This window comes from Schistocerca cancellata, chromosome 1, assembly GCF_023864275.1.
Source record: "Schistocerca cancellata isolate TAMUIC-IGC-003103 chromosome 1, iqSchCanc2.1, whole genome shotgun sequence".
NCBI classification, from domain to species: Eukaryota; Metazoa; Arthropoda; class Insecta; order Orthoptera; family Acrididae; genus Schistocerca; species Schistocerca cancellata.
In genome coordinates, this window is record NC_064626.1 from 564707655 (window position 1) to 564726618 (window position 18964).

The window sequence follows — 18964 nt, forward strand, 5'->3', positions numbered from 1 at the left end:
TTCCAGCATGCACTCTGTCTGCCGGGGGGCCTCACCCAAGATGTGGAGGCAGCCTTGCCTGCGGCTATCGAGCGAACGGGGTGCAGTCGTCTGCAAGTAGTTGCTCACATCGGCACCAATGATGCCTGTCGCTTAGGTTCCGAGGCGATCCTCAGTTCGTACAGGCGGCTGGCGGGTTTGGTGAAGACTGCTGGCCTCACACGCGGGATATAAGCAGAGCTCTTTATTTGGAGCATCATCCCCAGAGTGGATCGGGGTCCTTTGGTTTGGAGCCGAGTGGAGGGTCTCAACCAGAGGCTTCGTCGGCTCTGTGACGGTCTTGGCTGCAGATTTGTAGACTTGTGCTATTGGGTGGGGAATTGTAGGACGCCCCGAGATATGTCAGGGGTGCACTACACAAAGGAAGCGGCTACTCGGGTAGCAGAGTACTTGTGGCGTGCACATGGTTTTTTTTCAGGCTAGGCAGTAGTGCGAGGTGTCCTGATGAACACTCATCAGTCAATGTGCAGGCAGGGAAATCAGGACGTGCTCAGTGTAAAGACACTTCAGCTATCAAGATATTAGCAGTAAATTTTCAGAGTGTTCAGAATAAAGTTCCTGAATTTACTGCCCTCCAGGAAGCGTGTGGCGCGCAAATTATTCTCGGGACAGAGACCTGGCTGAACCCTGAGATAGGAAGTTCTGAAATATTTCGTGAGGGTTGGAACGTGTATCGGAAAGACAGATGAGACACCATAGGAGGTAGTGTCTCCATTGCAGTTGACAAAAATATTGTGTCTACTGAGGTCGAAGTAGAGTGTGATTGTGAAGTTATCTGGGCACGTTTAACAGGGCTAGGAGAAATAAAGTTAATTGTTGGGTGTTCTTACCGGCCACCAGGTTCCACCGTGACAGTTCTAGAATCATTCAAAGGGAGTCTATGTTCTGTATCGCAGAATACCTGGATCATGCTATATTAGTCCGAGGTGATTTCTACCTACCTAGTATAGACTGGGATGTCTATGGATTCATTACAGATGGTACAGACAAGCCGTTGTGTGAATTACTTTTGAACACATTATCTGAAAACTGTCTTGAGCAGCTAAATCGACAGCCAATGCGTAACGGAAATATTTTAGATCTGGTAGCCACGAACAGACCAGACCTCATCGACGGTGTCAGTGTTGAGACAAGGGATTAGTGATCATGATGTTGTCATTACGACTATGGTTACGAAAGTTAAAAAGTAGGCCAAGAAGGCTAGGAGAATATTCTTATTGGAAAGAGCAGATAAGAAGTTGTTAGCATCCCACTTAGTAAATGAATCGACTCCATTTACTTCTGGTACGATGGACATGGAAGAATTATGGGCAAAGTTAAATATCTTTCAGCACAAGCATGCATCGCAATATGGCAACTCCTGCCTAAATATACACAATTATCTCTTAGATCTATCTGGAGTGATGTAGCAATTCACATCTCGATTGTCTGCACTTGTCAGCAACCATGAATTGCAAACCACTTTACTGTGCTAACAAATAAAGTGTGTATGCGAGAGGGGGGAAAAAAGAAAAGGAGGAAGATTGCCATCGAGATCACTGGAGACCGAGTACAAGCTCCAATTGTGTAGAGGATAGGGAAGAAAATCTGCCATGCCCTTTCAAGGGAACCATCACGGCATCTGCCTGCAGCAATTTTGAGAAATCACGGAAAACCTGAATCTGGATGGTCACACACAGGTTTGAACCATCTCACTCAGTATATGTGAAAGAGGGCACATTTAACATACATTCTGCTCTACCATAAATTAAAAAGATCACAAACTACATAATGACCATAGCCAGTGACAGAATAAAAAATAACATAAATGAGAAATGTAAATACTTTAGGATTAAATAAATATGCAGCTCTGGACAATTATTTTCCAGTCCAAGGTGCACTGCAGATGTAGCATGTAACCATGTAGAATTTCAACCTGATTATTCTCCCACAAGACCTTATCCATAAATTTTCAAAGACACCAGAATCCTGAAACAATTTATTAATTTACTGATTGTACAACATTTAATGTAAATGTACAATATAATAGCATTTAATGTAAATATACAACCACGCTTAACAGATTCCATTTGTCTGCTTGGAACAAATGTGGAACATTCAGTACAATGTTTCAGGAACTAAAATTTGACTGTACACAATATATTCCGTGGAATTAAGCCAACAATAAATTATGTGTTACCATTAACTAATGGTATTATATAAAACAGAACAATAACAAGTAAAATGAACACAACCCAACTCTAGCGAATCTGTACACAATGTTGCCCATGTTTCGTTTTCTATTATATACATTTTACGAAAGAGGCACTACCTTTTTAGATATTGAGACAGAACAGAATCTCTCAATTTTTCTGTGGGTTGTTTCCTTAGGAGATTTCTGTCAAGGAGTTGTAACAAAGTTAATAATTTGAAAATACCATCAAAAGGGCTAATAAAATTATTATGTTTACAAAGGACAAGCAAAGCCTACACAATTCCAAAACAAAATAGTGGAAGAACATTCAACTAAACTTTTGTTAAATACAATGATTTAGGTTCAAAACTGTTGTCTCTTTTGAGAAGTTATTCCAAGTATCTATCACCTGTACAAACATGGTTTTTATATAAATGGACTAGTACAATTACTTTGCATAGATAACAGAACAACACAGTACAACTAACAAACATGAGAAGCAGGCTCCTTGCCTTTCTTTGTAAAACAAATATGACTCATTTTCATCGTGATAATAAATACAAGCATATGAAGCCATTCTGCCAACAAGACTTCAACTTTCATAAGATGTGATACCATTATGTTCATTGCTTGAAACTGGTAAAACAAATATGCTTGATTTGCTTCAATGAAATCTCTTTCAATTTATTTTCTGTAAAGTTTTGTGGTTAAGTTATTACATTTATAAAAATCACAACAGACCATTTGAAATATCAAATATACTCTTTACATTACAAATGTTAGTAAAATTAACCTGGCTGAAAGTTTTTGTCTGGAACAGTAACCTCCGACTGCAGAAAACAAGTGTTATGAAAATACAGTATATCATGCCTTTCTTAAATTTGTTTAATCCTAAAATTCCATTAGAAATCCAATCAGTTTCAATGTATTTGTTTCTTTACTGTCAAACATTTCCGCTTTTTACTAAAAAAACAAAAAACAAGTTTGAAGTGATATGCTCCTCATATGATATCTATTGTTTCTCTTCTGTAAATCATTCAATAGGGGAAGGGGGGAAAAGTCAGTGATGAAGTAAATGCATTTTATACACTGATCATTGACACACTTGCATAAAACGAAGCTGCTAAGCACATAATATTTATCACTTCAACAGTGAATACTGTAAATACCTCAACTAAACCAGTCTACAAAATAAATTAATTGTGTTCAACATTCACAATCTTCCCACAGTACAGTATTTATTTCAATTTGGAATGCATTAATATCCCAATTTTCATAGTCTGTCACATATACTATGACAGAAGTTCATGGAAAGAATAAATTTTTTCTGAGACATATCCACAGTTTCAGGGACCTGTCTTGCCTCCTCTAACAGCAAAATGAAGAATAATGAATGTTTTGTCAATAAGATAATACAAGGAAGATAAAATTCTCTCACCACAAAAAAGTTCAGAGTATTAGATATTCCAGGTTGCTTAACATGTAAGCAATTCATACTGTACAGCCTAGTCTTGAGAATGTAATTCAGTAGAAATCATCAACCAGCTCACAAGACAATTACAACCACAGAACAGCCACAATCCACAACAATAAAAAGTTTACAATTTATCTACACTGACAATGTTCCTAATACTTACTATACATATATGATTCTGGATACATTTCAAAACAACTTCAAACATTCTTAAATTGTAAAAATCACTTCTAAAATGAAGACTCGTGCCCAAAGAAAAAGAATTACAGCAGTCATTGTCTAGCACCATTAATATTTCTGTCATCAAAGTATAATACCAAAACTATTAAAATGCAACATCTGTGTTATCATAAGAAACGAGTTCGGCAATAAATTATTTCCTGTAGTTTACCACTTCATAATGCAAGGTAATTCTGCTGTGTTTACGGAAGAACATGGTTGTACATCCCCTGGAACAAAAGAGATTTTATTTTAAATCTGCTACACACTAAAAAGAAGTGTTACACATTCATTTCTGAAGTAGACCCTTCAAGTAACCCACAATTTTCTTTCAACAATAAAAATAAGTTATTTACTGGAGACTGAAAGCTTCCTACATCCTGTAAATATTAAGGTACCTCCCAAATTTCATATATGTAGTAATGTACTGAGCAATGTGATACAGGAGCACTGATGCTAATCTCCAGTTAAGCAGGCTAGCAGAAGCACAAGTCACAGATGTCAACTAGCAACCATTTCAGAACATGCTCATAGAAAATTGTAGCTGGCTAGTTTAACAGCAATATAGCAGTTTTCATAGTTCTCAATGTAATTTTTCTGACTTTAATGAAGAGGATAAGTTCGTAAAACATAGGTTGTACAAATACCTGTAGCACATATAATGACTGGAGGCAAATTACCGAGCCTCTCCACAGCATCATCCTTTAAACAGAAGGGCTATGCCACCAAGCTTTAGCAGCTCTTAAACCAGAAGTCTGATGACAATGGGATTATTTCAGTTGGAAAGAGCATTGTTTTTCAACATCAGAGCATGCACTCAGTGGTTCCCAATTGCTGGATTTAAACGATGCTGTGAATGGTAAGTGAAGATGCAAGCAGTGCTAGGTCAGACAGAGTGCAAGGTGGATCCGTCAAGCCACCATTTTCATCAAATGGTTATTATGGCTGCAAAGGAGGAGTTGAATACAGAAGAATTTACCCTATCTGGTATACATTTCAGCGACTGCCCCTTTTAGAGCCACCACTGGAAAGTTGTTTTGTCAATTTTCAAGGAGGTCCAGAGTCTCTTGAATATAAATCTTGTCCCAGGCACCCAACAACGAAAGTCACTCAAGGAAACATTGATGCTGTTTGATGTTTGGTTTGTTGGGCACTCAGCTGTGCAGCCATCAGTGCATGTACAAAGTCCCAATTTTGACAGTCCAGTTTTTACACAATCCAATCTAGCCACTGCCACGAATGATGATGATGATGATGAAATGATGACGACACAAACACCTAGTGTCCGGGTAGAGAAAATCCCCAAACCAGTCGGGAATTCAGTCTGGGACCCAGTGATCCAGAGGCAGCAACACTAGCCACTGGACCACAAGCTGTGGACACACTGTTGCTGTGAGGAAAATGTTTGAAATGATCACCTCACATTTTCTGAAATTGAAGGGACCATAAATATTGGACCGAATGCAGCATAAACCACTGTTCACAATTATTTCGGCCTAACCAAGGTATGTTCCTGTTAAATCCCACATTCTCTGGCAAGTCCAAAAATACAGAAGAATGAACTGGTGTTATTTTATGATTGAAAAAATTCGACAAAGGATGGTCTACAGGTAATTGCAAATCGTCGCAAGTGGCAAAACATTGGTGTGCCATTACGATCCCGAAGAGACTACTTTGTTCACCAATATGGGTCATCTCACCTCTGTGATCTTTGACACACACTGCACAGTCAATGTTCAGTGGTTATGCCAAAAGCTTTTAGCAGGAATTTAAAAAAGTTTACTTACAATTTAATTGTTACAAGTTTTCAGAATACCGTATTTACTTGAATCTAAGCCGCACTTTTTTTCCAGTTTTCGTAATCCAAAAAACCGCCTGCGGCTTAGAATCGAGTGCAAAGCAAGCGGAAGTTATGTTGGTACGTGCCGCCACAACTAACTTCTGCCGTCAAATATATGTAGCGCTACGCAGGCATGCTTTGTAGGCACAAAGATAAATAGTGGCGCCAAAACCTCTGCGTCAGTAAATAAATTTTAAAAAAAAAAGTGGAAGACGAGCTTTTTTTCTCCGCCACGAGTTTCGACCACTGCATTTTCATACATTATCCAACGAAGTAAATACAAATTCCGTATTGTTCATTTTTGAATGTAGCACAATTTCAGTGTATTACGAAAATCTGACTGGCAAGACTGTTTGGGATGTTTGTCAATATGGCCAACTCTACGTTCTGAATTTTTTCCTATCTGTGAGAAGAGATGGTTGCTAATAGGAACCTGATGAAATATGAATCACATACAGTATTCTCTTCACCATAAGAATAATACGAATATAAACTTTTTGCCATGTATTCTTTCGTGTTTGCTGCTATCTCATTTAAATCCTGTCTGCCTAATAAACTACGAAACTAGAGTGAGACAACAGCAAACGCGGAAGAATATACGTATCGTGTCATGTTTATATTCGTATTATTCTTACAGTCAGAAATGAAGCACAGCAAGTGACTAGATTTTTAAATCTAAGATGACTCTAATTTATGTGCAGAATTTGATGTAATAAAGAAGCGGCCGCAAATATTTTCAAACGGAGAAAAATTTTCGCCTAACTCTCGTTCAGAACATGTTCTATCATACGCAGTCTATTATTTGATTCTTGTTGATCATTATCAAAGAAAGCAGCAGTGTAAGTAACAACAAATACCAGTCTCTTGCCATTGTTTCGCTAATGAGACTATTCCTCTTTTTTTAATTGTACGCGGCGGTAGCGCATACAAAAGCAAGCCATGCCGCGTGCCGCGACAGGCTGTAAACACACACTATCAGAATGCGACAAACAATGCATGACACAGTGCAGTAATGCATTTTCAGCTTAAGAGTGACGCAAACACCTATAACAAAGAAAACGGCATTTATCAGATCAAAGCAAAATAAGCAATCGATTCAAAACAGACGAATCACGTGAAAAAGGAAGGGTACCCGTATAAAATACGGACGGAGTGCCTGACGCATAGCAATGGCTACATGGTAAAGCTTAACTGCTAAGCTTACGACGCGAACCAAACTACTGTAGCTGTATCGTCATTCATTCGACCTAAATTGTGTCTCATATTACAATGGACCAACTTCGTTTCGATTTGGAGGTGCGGCCTAAAACTTTTCTCTCCCCTTGAATTTCGAGTCTCAAATTTCAGGTGCGGCTTAGATTCGGGAATTTTTTTTTCCTTTATTTCGAGTCTCATTTTTCAGGTGCGGCTTAGATTCGAGTAAATACGGTACTCTCCATGAGCACTTATACATTTTTCCGTACTTTGAAACCACTTCAAAAATGTCTCACTCCAAGCTTCTTTAGGAAGTCACTTACAGCAATTTTACACTGTGATAGCTTCTTCATCGCAAGAAAAATGATGGCAACAATTTTTTTCACTCATCTTTGGGATCAGGAAGAAATCACAAGTGACCAGGTCAGGTGAACGGAGCTGGTGCAATAGCACGCCCACTTCTTTCCTCCTCCAAGAAGTACATTGTTTTGGCAGTTTTATGTGCTGGGGCATTTTCATACGCAGAAGAAGATTCCCACTCGAACTTTGGGTAGTGTGACCTCCATGTAGCAGTAACTTTCAGCAGACATTGTCATGCACACCGCTCTTACATCACAAACATTCCAGTGCTAAAATGCTCAGAACAAGCACACTCTTTGGCAAAAACACAAATACAGTGCACAAATACAATAAATGTCTGTTCCACTGCTCCACTCACAACGAAATCTGTAATTTCAAGTGGGATCTACAACCTCACCCTTAATCCACAAGAGGTAAGACACCCTGAAGGCTCAGAAGAAAAAGTAATAGGCTTTCAGTACACAGGCTTTTACAGCAAGTGTAAATTCGAGTAAAATCCTTCTGGGCATTAGGCTGCAAAATTTTCAAACTGATTGTTTGAACTGTTGAGAAGAGACCACTGCAAAGGTTCTCAAAATGGCGGTTTTATTTCAAAACACTATAGTAACGTCCAAAAGGATTTTACTAAATACTTTTCAGTTTTATGTGCTAGTAATATCACATGTCTTAAGGCCCAACTGACAGCTGTAGAGCATTGGTTAAACAGTAACACACCAGTCACTGGTCTTCAACACTGTGGTGACCCTTTACATTAGCCCTTGTAAGAGAGACTATGTGTGTTTGAAAACACCTCTTAGTGAGAGATTGTTTTTCCTTCTAATTTGTCAGTTTTTAAAAAATCTTTAATGTGAAAAGTCTTTCACTGAAATGCTTAGAAAGATAACTAATCAGATAATGTTACATTCTTAATTCTGTCAACTGAAATAAATTTCATACTGGATGAACAACGAAAGTAATTTTCTATTTTTTAAAATATAATGTAACTGGATAGATAAAAAAATCTATTCACCAAGTGGCGGCAGGAGAACACACATACATGAATGTTAAGTTTGCAAATTTCCTTAACCTTTATATGTACGTGTTCTCCTGCCACATGGATAGTAGATTTTTCACCTATCCAGCTACATTACACTGGATAAACAAATTTTTTACATCAACTTACCTATGAAAATTTATTTTGGTAAGCGTATTACAGCCATCAACATGCCATTACAGAGGAACGTTTATCTCTGTTTTTACTCCTCGAAATAGTCCTAGCTTTAAACGCTGCTGCATTCATCAAATGCTGTAAAATAGCATTGCGTAAGTATTCAAACCTACTAAAAATTTTGTACTTGTTATGAAAATAGAAATTAATACTGACTACATGTTACTTTTATCACTGTGAAATCATTACATTTGGAAATAGTTGCTACAAAAGTTACAAATTATCTGCAAGTGTATGAATACCAACATTCTATTAAATTTCATATAAAATACAGAAGCATATTACCCTTTCTAACTTTGTCTGCTTGTGAAGTGCTGCATTAAGAGGTGATATCCTCTCTCCGAGTTCAAATATCTCTCTAACAAGATCATTTTCTGTCAAATGAAGATTCATGCCAGACCCTAAAACCTGTACAGAACGGAAGTATTAGCACATCACATAGCATTTCAAAACGTCAAACTTTAGAGATATTAATGATTAGCTGAATGTTTACCTGGCAGAAAGCATCATATTGCTTTTTCCTGCACCAGGAGTCTAATGCTAACACCTCTTGACCAAATCTCACTTGTATATCTGGTGGATCACCATCCTGCAAATATTAAGAAGACTATGAATAAATTGAAGCAAACGTTGATTGGCTTCACAATGAAAGAGCATCACAAAGCAGCCTAAGAGTAAGCGCACCCCGGTGTGTGTGTGTGTGTGTGTGTGTGTGTGTGTGTGTGTGTGTGTGTGCGCGCGCGCGCGTAGAGAAATAAACTAGTCCACTCTAAGACAAATCACAATTTTTCTTGTGATTCCATAAGGTTTATGTACATATTTGTTCCTCATACATATTATAATGTTTCATTCCAAAACACAGATCAATGTTAATTCATTAAAAAAAAAAAAAACACAAAACGCCTTTCATATTAGTCATTATTTATACAGAGGGATCCAAAAAATGTATCCACTGTTAAAAAGTCTGTAACTTGCAAACTAATTGACGGAGTTTTCTCATTTTTGGTGAAAGTGTGAAAGTGTAGCTTAAAGTCTAACTTAAAATATCACTGTAGGTGTTTGGAATGGTCACCATTAACATCCACACACAAATAATACCGCCAAACTGCAGCACGAACTACTGACTGCTACGTGTTCAGTTGGATATTTGCACATAAATGTACGATGGATTCTCGAAGTTCATCCAATGTGCGTGGCTTTTGTCAATAAATGACGTCCTTAGTGTCCCCCACAGGTAGAAGTCCAGAGGAGTTAGGTTTGGGGAACATGGTTGATACTCCACAGCACCTCTACGGCCTATCCATCTTCCTGGTAGATTTTCGTCAAGATACTCCCCAACACATTTTGGTAGTGGGCTGGGGAACCATCTTGTTGAAAGTAAACTCTTCCGTCTCCATACAAGTCTCGGATAGGAGGTAAAATGGATATCTGAAGCTTCTGAAGGTACACCTCACCGGTAACTGTGCTGTCAAAGAAGAATGGCCCAATCAAGCCCCAGTAAAACAATCCACAACACACATTTACTCCTGGCAAATTCACAGCTTTGTCTACACGGACATTTGGATTTTCGGCGGTCCAGTAGATGCAATTGTGGCAATTTACTGTACCACTGAGTTTGAAATATGCCTCATCAGACCACACAATCATCTCTTCACACTCTTCACTGTTGCGCACCAAGTTAGTAAACCACTCACAGTACTCCATTCTATGATCTGTGTCATCCTCGTTCATTGTATGTAGCAATCGTGGGATGTAGCACTTCCACTTTGCTGTCTTCAAAATTCGCCGAACATTTGAGCGACTCGCTCCAGTTTCAGAGGCACACTGTCTCAGAGACTTCTGTTGTGAGCGAGTGAATTGTTGTAACACATGACAGGAGTTAGCTGGACTTGTTACTGTTACAGGTCATCCAGATCGTTGTTTATGAACATCTTTAACACAGCCTTCGGCTTCAAATTTGTCTCGAATGCGACGAATCAAACGTGTCAGTGGCTCTGTTTGACTCTCATTTCCCCATTGTCGTTTAACTTCATTAACATTTTTGTACTTAAAATACCACTTCAAAACTGACTTCCTTTCATCGAATGCAAGCCTTGCGCCAGCCATGTTTACTCGAGTAACTAGGTGCAACTAAGAACAAAACACTGACTATCTGGTGACAGTCATCTGACAAAACAAAACAATGCAATACAATGCTTGTGTGGCGATTGCCGGAACTACAAACTATTACACTACCAAAGATGAGACAACTCCGTCGATTAGTTTGCCAGTTATGGACTTTTGAACAGTGGATACATTTTTTTGGACCCCTCTATATAATTCAGTTTTCATTTTTTATTTCTGAAATACATTATAAGAACTCTGTATTTTTAAATTAACCTACTCAATACTTCCAGACGTTTACTGACACATGCCATCTCATCAGATTACCTAGGAGTACAAAAAACTTTTCTTGTTTCTTGACTTTTGTAACCAGCCATCAGTGCTTTGGATCCACAATTTTTTTTTGTTTTTTTTTTTGTTTTTTGTTTTTACACACACACACACACACACACACACACACACACACACACACACACACGCGCGCACGCGCGCGCGACTGCCAGTTCCCTCTACAGTGTGGTTCATTTTTCCAGATAAAAATAATACCTGCTCCCCCTGGAATGCTATAGATACAAACTATGAAATGTTTAATAACTCTGTATGCGAGCAAGATTTTTCTATAACTTATACAGGTTCATACCACCTTTTATGACTGTCATGTAAGTCTTAATAAGAGTATATGAACTTTATTTTAAAGTATCTTCAGTGATCACTGTGATAATATGATTGTTATTACAATTCTGTTTGCTATGTCATCACTTAAAACTTCCAGGCTATTAGGGGCAATGTATAAACCTTTCTCCTAACATTTCCTCTCCAACTGTGGGAGACATCTTCAGAGGTAAAATGGCGAACTGCAACCAGAACTCTAGAGAGCCACCAATTTATATGCAATCTAGGGGGCTCCACACACTATCGCATGACTTCTACTACGAGAATATTGTTGGTAATGTCAACATTCTTGATTGAAAGTAATCAAATGTCATTCTTATGTTACAATGTTGATATCCAAAGCTACGGAAGTGTACCCACCTATGTTCTATGGTTTACCCAAGGTGCACAAACAACAGAATCCTTTGAGGCCTATTGTGTGTGCTATATCATCTTCCACCCATGATTTAACTAGACATTGACTCACTGCTGCAACCTTATGTTGGTGGAACTGATAGTCACATTAAAAATTCATATCATTTCACCAACAAATTTAAAGAAATGCATGTGGGACAAAGTGATATCCCTGTTATTTTCTACGCTGTGTTATTTACCGTGGTTCTGTTGAACAAAGTTATTTCATGTATAGCTGACATTTTTCCAGCAGACATGGTGAAGTTATCCAGACACTGCATCACCACGACCTATTTTCAATATGATGTTTTTTATGAACAGATTGGCAGTGTGGCTATGGGCAGTCCTCTTAGTCCGGCTATTGCCAATTTGTTTATGGAGAGCTCTGAACAAAAGGCATTGCACATTGCCAGAAAACGACCAGCCAGATGGTACTCTTAAGTCAATGATACTTTCGTAGTACGGACATACGGTGCAGAGGAATTTGATGCCTTCCTGATACATCTCAATGGTATCAATTCAAAAATACAATTTACTATTGAGATGGAGAATAAAGGCCAACCGAATACAGAAAAACCATGCCTACTGTTACCAGCATTAAGATTCTAATCAACACCCCAGACAAAAAAGTGGAATAATTAAAACCTTGGTAGATGGGGCACACAACATTTGTGAACCAACTTATTTAAAAGATGAGCCTGAACATCTACATTGGCATTCAAGAAGAATGGTCACTCTAACACTGAGCTAGATAAGAATACTTCACCCTAGGGAGAGAATCAGGACTGAAGAGGAATGACCGCTACCCGAAGGGAAAACGAAGGGATAGTTTTCCTTCAATTGATCGGTACAATCACAGATCACACTGGGAAAATGTTGACCGAGTAGTGTGGAAACTATCTTCAGACCCACCAGAAAGATAAACGAATGTTTAAGATCAAACAATGAAAACTCCAGGTAGGAATATCAACAATGTAGGAAAAGGCAGATTGCTACTTACTGTGAAGAAGACACATCAAGTTGCAGACAGGCACAACTAAAATATACTCACATGTAGCTTTAGGCCACATGTCTTCATTAATAAAACAAACACACACATGCACACACGTGCGCACGCTTGTGTGAATTGTGTGTGTTACTAATGAAGACTTGAAGACTGGCCGAAAGCTACACGCAAGTGTCTTAATTGTGCCTGTCTGGAACTTTGATGTTTCTTCTTCACAGTAATTAGCACTCCGTCTTTTCCTACATTATTAATGTTTAATATCAGCAAAAGATATACGACATCCTTTGGCTACACTAGGTGTATATAAAATTCCTTGTAGTTGTAAACTGGTTTATACTGGTACTGTAAAAAGAAATGTTAACACCCGTCTCGTTGAACATGAAAGAGGAATTGTTGTCTGGGACATATGGATAAATCATCCATAGCAGAACGTCTTTATCGAGGGGGTGAACATGAAATAAAATTCAGTGAGGCGAGTGTCATCTCAAAAACATCACATTATCATGTGCAAGTGCACAGAGAGACTGAGATTTATCAATAATGATACCAATTTTAACAGAAAAGATGAAGGTCTTAAAACAGATAAAATTTGGATGTGAACACTGCAACATAAGAATGACGATCAATTACTTTCAATGGAGAATGTTGGCATTAACAGCAATAACCTCTTAGCCAATATCACACGACATACTGTGGTGCCCTCTACACTGTCCACAAGATCGGCACTCTCTCAAGTTCTGGTTGCAGTTCACCATTTAACCTCTGAAGATGTTTCCCACAGTCAGAGAGGAAACATTAGGAGAAAGTTTTATACATCAACCACAACCTAGCAGCTTCGAAGTTTTAAGTGATGTCAGTACCTGCCATGAAAGCTTATATTGTATGACGTGTCTGCTGCGATTTTTTAACAACTTTGTGGTTTCATCAGCATTTTTTGAAAGAGGGAAACACAAAATTATTATAGAACATAATACATATTATAAATACCTCCACATAATGCAGAATGTCTCTGAAACTTGAACGCTGGGTCTTACGATCCTTTTTTGCTCTATATTTATGGGAATCTGTTGCCAATTCTCGCAAACGTTCAATAAGCTGAGGTGTGGCAGCTTCTTGGAAGTCTATGGAATGAGTGCGTCCCATCTCAAACACAAGAGCCATTGCTTCACCTGCCGCCATACGCACATCTAAGTGTGCAGATTCTAAGAGTTCAGCTAGCTGCCAAAGTTGCCTGTATATGAAAGTTTATTATTTGTATATTACAATTAAATCTAACAACAAACAAGTACAAGTTACTATAATTTATTTGCTGCTCCTTTCATAGCTAAACAATCTCAATAAAAAATTTCAATATTTTCTATACAAAACAGATCAATATTTCATTTTCTTAAGAATCAACTGTCTCCAGAAAGAGCAGTTGTCTCTGGTCAACTGATACTGACAAATATACTGAGGATGTAGCTGATCAATCTGCAACTTTAATATAACTGTCTTGCTACTTTTCCAATTTTGGGCCATTCCTTAGAATGCATTTGTTCACTAGATGAGATTAAAAGCAGGTAATGACTCATTCACTTTTACACTAGCCACTACAATGCTGCATCAAACACTACAAATCCCATGATTTCACCCTATGTCCACATCCCTACAATAATTAACAACAGAGATCAAGCAATCAAATATTTTAGAACAGTTGCAAAATTTTCTATTACATCCCACATGCAAGTTATTTGTATAATAATGTACAAATGTTTAGTGGACCTGTACACCATTATCCAACTTCTTAATAATAATTCTGATTAATTTTGCATTAATAACTTATTTAAGGTGGCAATGTTCTTAATTTAAATAAAGATATTAAAACTTACGGTGAAAATGTTGTATCAGTGTCTGATAACAACATATACACATCTCCTGGTGACATTAAAGTCAAAAGAAGGCTCCATGAAGAAATAGCTGCTGCATGTAAAGCAGCCACTTCAGCTGATACTACAGGTACTGTGCCATTGCCCTTGAGATAGGAAGCACTGTATATTGTTTCCATAGAACGCATCAGTTGCACTATATCATTCATTTCTCCACCTGAGAGAAAACTGCACATGGCAAGAGCCCAGCAGCACTGCAAATAGAAACTCAAATTGTATACTTCAGTGAACAGAAAAAGAAAAGTGAGAAAAAAGAAAAACAGGCATGCAGTGTATGTTAGTAAATATTTCATTACAGCAGAAGGTTACAACCCCAGTGTAACCATGGTTTTAACTTTGTTTAAGAATGTTAGTGTGGCCTCAGCAGCCAGAGACTGCAGTTACACCTGCTTTAGTGTATCATCTAATAGTAACAGAATGACAGTTGTTAGCTTTAATAAAATAAACTACACCTGAGGCAGTATTAATGAAAAATGCTAGAAATGGGCAAAATAAAGTCTAGAAACATATTACTTGCATTTGACCACATAATTCAGTCTCCAGCACTGATGAGTAACTTCCAATTTTGCACTTACTTTCTGAAACTATTTAGGGGAATACGGAAGTGTCAGATTCCACCCGTCTGCTTTGACCCATGTCATCACCAATATGGCGAAAATGGCTATTCTAAGCGTTTTCAATATGGCGCCTATGATATCACTACATACACATGGCAACAAACACAAAAAAACGTATAAATAAGACAATAACACCTCCCTCCAAAAATACAATCAAACTAACGAGACAACTGCGGGAGATTGAGGGTTTTAGGGAGAGGACAAGCTAAACATTAACAGTAAAAAAAAAAAAAAAAAAAAAAAAAAAAACACACAAGATGACGAACAAAAAAATAATTACAAAATCTATAGGAATCTGACACTTCCCTTGACCTTTATAGGTCAACGGCAGCTGACGATACCAAAACACCAACGCCTACTGCAAAACTACAGAAATTGGAATCAGACATTTCCCCTGACCACAGCTGACAGTATCAAAACACCTATACCTACACATAAAAATACAAAAATTGGAATCAGTCATTTCCCTTGACCTCTATTTAGCATGTTTATGACAGTATTACATGACTCAAATGCTGCATATATAATCTATGTTACAGTGGTACAATGGTGTTCTGGATTTACTATTCTGTAAAATTAAATAGTAAATTCAATATAGCATTTTTTCATTAATATCACTAAGGTATAGTCTATCTCATTAAACCTAATAATGAGTGTTTCATTCTGTTACTGTTACGTGAAAAAGTAAACAATATGGAACTTCTCCAGTATAGCCACACAGTCCATGAAAATGGAGTACTAGCTCTGAAACACATTTGACGGCAATTAAAAATTAGTTCTACAAGTTGTCGATTCTTGGTATTACTGTCTTCGTCTGAGCTGCACAGGTCAAATGAAATATTCAATTCTAATTGGGAGTATCTTTTTGTATGGTTTATTCTACAGGTATTTGTGTGCATTATTTTCAGTTTTGGAATACTGACATTCTTCTTCTCGTATATTTAGCTTGTTCCCACTCTGAATGCCTTACTTCCTATGATGGTCCCATTAGTTTCATTTCACTGCTGGAGTAAAATATTTCAGTTCATTTATATCTTTGTTCACAGGTGTATTTAATGATGTCATGGTCATCTTGCAGTATGATGCAAATGGGGGTGTCAGACTTTTTACATTGCACGTCGAAACAGACTGGCAGAATCTGACACTGCCATATTTCCTAATTGTGATGTGCAGTTGATTTATACTGCTCAAAACAGTGCCTAAGATATGGGTAAGCCCTTCTATTGACATAAAAAACAGTATATAGAATATACAAATAAGGGAAAGCATATCTTAGTTACTTCACAGTCTGACAACGTCAAAAATCAAAACAACTTTCCCCCATCATTAAGTTTCAACACAACAGCTGCTCAGTCATAAATGTATAACAAAGTAAATGGAAAAGTAAACCACACCATATTTGGTCAACTTGACTGCTGAAAGTTTAACAGCAGCCAAAACCTTTGTTATTGGTAGGAGACTTTGAAGTATCCAACACATCAGAATGTTCAAAAACAAGTGAAAATGTAACAGACAGATACATCTGAAGAATAGACTAGCTGCTAACTTACTTTTGCTCTAGCTAATGGAGAAGCAGAGTTGTCGTGAGCAACAACACTTAACGTTGGTGATAACTCTCGACAAACTTCTTCAGAATGCTCCCCAGCACCCAATTGTACACAAAGAAGTGGTGCCAACTGTGCTGCAGCTGCCTGTTCCGCACTCCGGCCCTTCTTTAGGCTGCGTTCCACACCATCAGTCAACGTGAAGCGCCTACATTATTCGAAACAAAAGGGTGTAAGAAATCCGTAGCCACAGCAAGAGTGTAAGAAGAAAGTTAACAACCTGATACACCAGAAAAAAGGAACAAGCACAGAGGAGAAAAACCCACCTGTCAATTACATATTCAGGTACACATTTTTTAATGAATGCTTTTGCAACCGATTCAAGGGAAGCTGTTCGTCCCTGAGCCGATTTTTGATTTAAACCATCAATGGCTTCTCCTAATTTTTCTTCAAATATTTCTTCTTGTGTCTGCTCATCAATTTCATCTCCTGCAATAAATCAATATCACATTCATCAATTTCATGTTCAAAAACAGAACAAATAGTACTGTTGCTAGATATAACTCTGTAAGCACTGCTCAGACTGTTTGTTTTCTTGCTTCCAGCACTATCCTTATTTGGTTATTCCCAAACCTGTGACTTTTCTTTTTTGTCTATTGTGCACAGAAAGTATTGTAGCAATTAGGCATCCTGTGTCAACAGAAATGAAAAGTTCTTTGTCTATTACAAATTACTGCAATGATAACAGGCAATGTTTACAACTGGGAAACAGAAGTAGTAAATAACATCATGGAAGTTTCAACCCTTGAGGTTCAATGTGCTGCCTTCCAGAACTTATGGTGGTTGGGGTTATTTGTATATGGTGATCCCTTTGTCAGTATTGTAAGAAGTTTAGTGAACAGGTTATCTGCAGTGAAATACCTCAGTTACAAGAAATAGTAAATTATATCTTTTAAAAGAAACATTTCATTTCAGCAACACTACAACGACATGCAAGAACCTATCTTAGGAGCTATACAAATGAATATATTGCACAGAAAAGAAGCTGACACACTGATGGAGTGTTTATCCTGGAACTGGGGTACAAAAAGAAGATATTTCTTTTGGGTGCATGTTGTTAAGACTTTTCCCCCCACTAATCACAAACACAAGAGATAATGAGAGCTTGTAAATTCCTTTACCTTTGCATAGGCGTTATGGTCAGTAAAACACAATATTTGTAATAAGCGTTTGTTTTTTCTTAACCAAGAATTATAAACATAGTTGTTAACCTATTTATTAAAACGAGGGCTACCCCCTTCAGCAGAAAATACCTCCCTTCAGTCACTCTTACAGGAGTAGCTTATTACATTTTACCATACACAGATTGTAGTTCAACATCGATACGGACTGTGAGAGAATATTTGTGTATGTGACTATTAAGGATCTAGTGCATCAAATTTTTTAAAATGAATGAACTAACTTTGGTTCAACCATCAGAGCCAAATCAGAATGTCTTAAATACGTCAAGTCGTCACTGCTCTACAATGTGTCCAAACAACTTCTGCATTTGTTAGATTCTTGCTAGCGAAAACAGGTGTCGTCAATATGTGCGAGATATTGGGTGACATAACCTAGAAGGGGTGTATACACAACTTACCTTCTTCGGCTATGCTACGATTTTCTGAGGCGAGACTGATGACACTTGCATTATCATTTAGTGAATCTTCATCTGATGTTACGCCAACAGCGTCTGGCCGTAGCTTCGGAGTGGACCCTGAAATTTCAAGTTAATAACATCACAGAAGTAGCATTACGCAACTTCTAAATTTAAACTTTAATATCACTAAATACATCCTTGATGGTTTCCTGAAACTTCGTGATCAATAAACAATAACAGGTACGATCATATGTTACACACATATATCTCATACGTCAGCAATTTGCGAGGTTATTACGTTCGCGCTCAGAAAACCTCACAAGCTGCTGGGACACTTACCTGACTTTCCCTTTCGTTTTCCTTTGGGCATGTCTTCAACAATTATAATCCAGCCTAAAATTTACACTTAATCAAGAAGGTAAACAATTCAATATAGCTTTATGTTTACGTATACTTATCACTTGACATATAAATAAAATCTGACAAAAGCCCATGAACATGATGCAGCTCAGTGCATACGAAGCAAGCCTTCACGGCCAATGTGATTCGCAATGAATGC

The 18964-nt window shown here is 37.8% G+C and overlaps 1 protein-coding gene across 1 annotated transcript; it reads right to left on the reverse strand.

Moving 5' to 3' along the window:
* Positions 1-2003: 2003 nt before the first annotated feature.
* LOC126181274 (interferon-related developmental regulator 2) lies at positions 2004-18964 on the reverse strand. Its single transcript, XM_049924757.1, has 10 exons — positions 18745-18964; positions 18406-18522; positions 17093-17255; positions 16773-16974; positions 14549-14799; positions 13668-13911; positions 9000-9095; positions 8792-8914; positions 8462-8584; positions 2004-4135 (listed from the first exon to the last, which is right to left on the reverse strand). Exons 1-9 carry the CDS (start codon positions 18773-18775, stop codon positions 8498-8500), a joined length of 1314 nt encoding a protein of 437 aa, XP_049780714.1. The 5' UTR covers positions 18776-18964; the 3' UTR covers positions 2004-4135; positions 8462-8497.

Coding starts and splice junctions, on each gene's coding strand:
- LOC126181274 (XM_049924757.1), bottom strand. CDS start 18,775: ATGCCCAAAGGAAAACGAAAGGGAAAGTCAG. Junction 18,523..18,744: donor AAAACGAAAGGGAAAGTCAG/GTAAGTGTCCCA, acceptor TTGAAATTTCAG/GGTCCACTCCGAAGCTACGG. Junction 8,915..8,999: donor AATATGATGCTTTCTGCCAG/GTAAACATTCAG, acceptor CGTTCTGTACAG/GTTTTAGGGTCTGGCATGAA.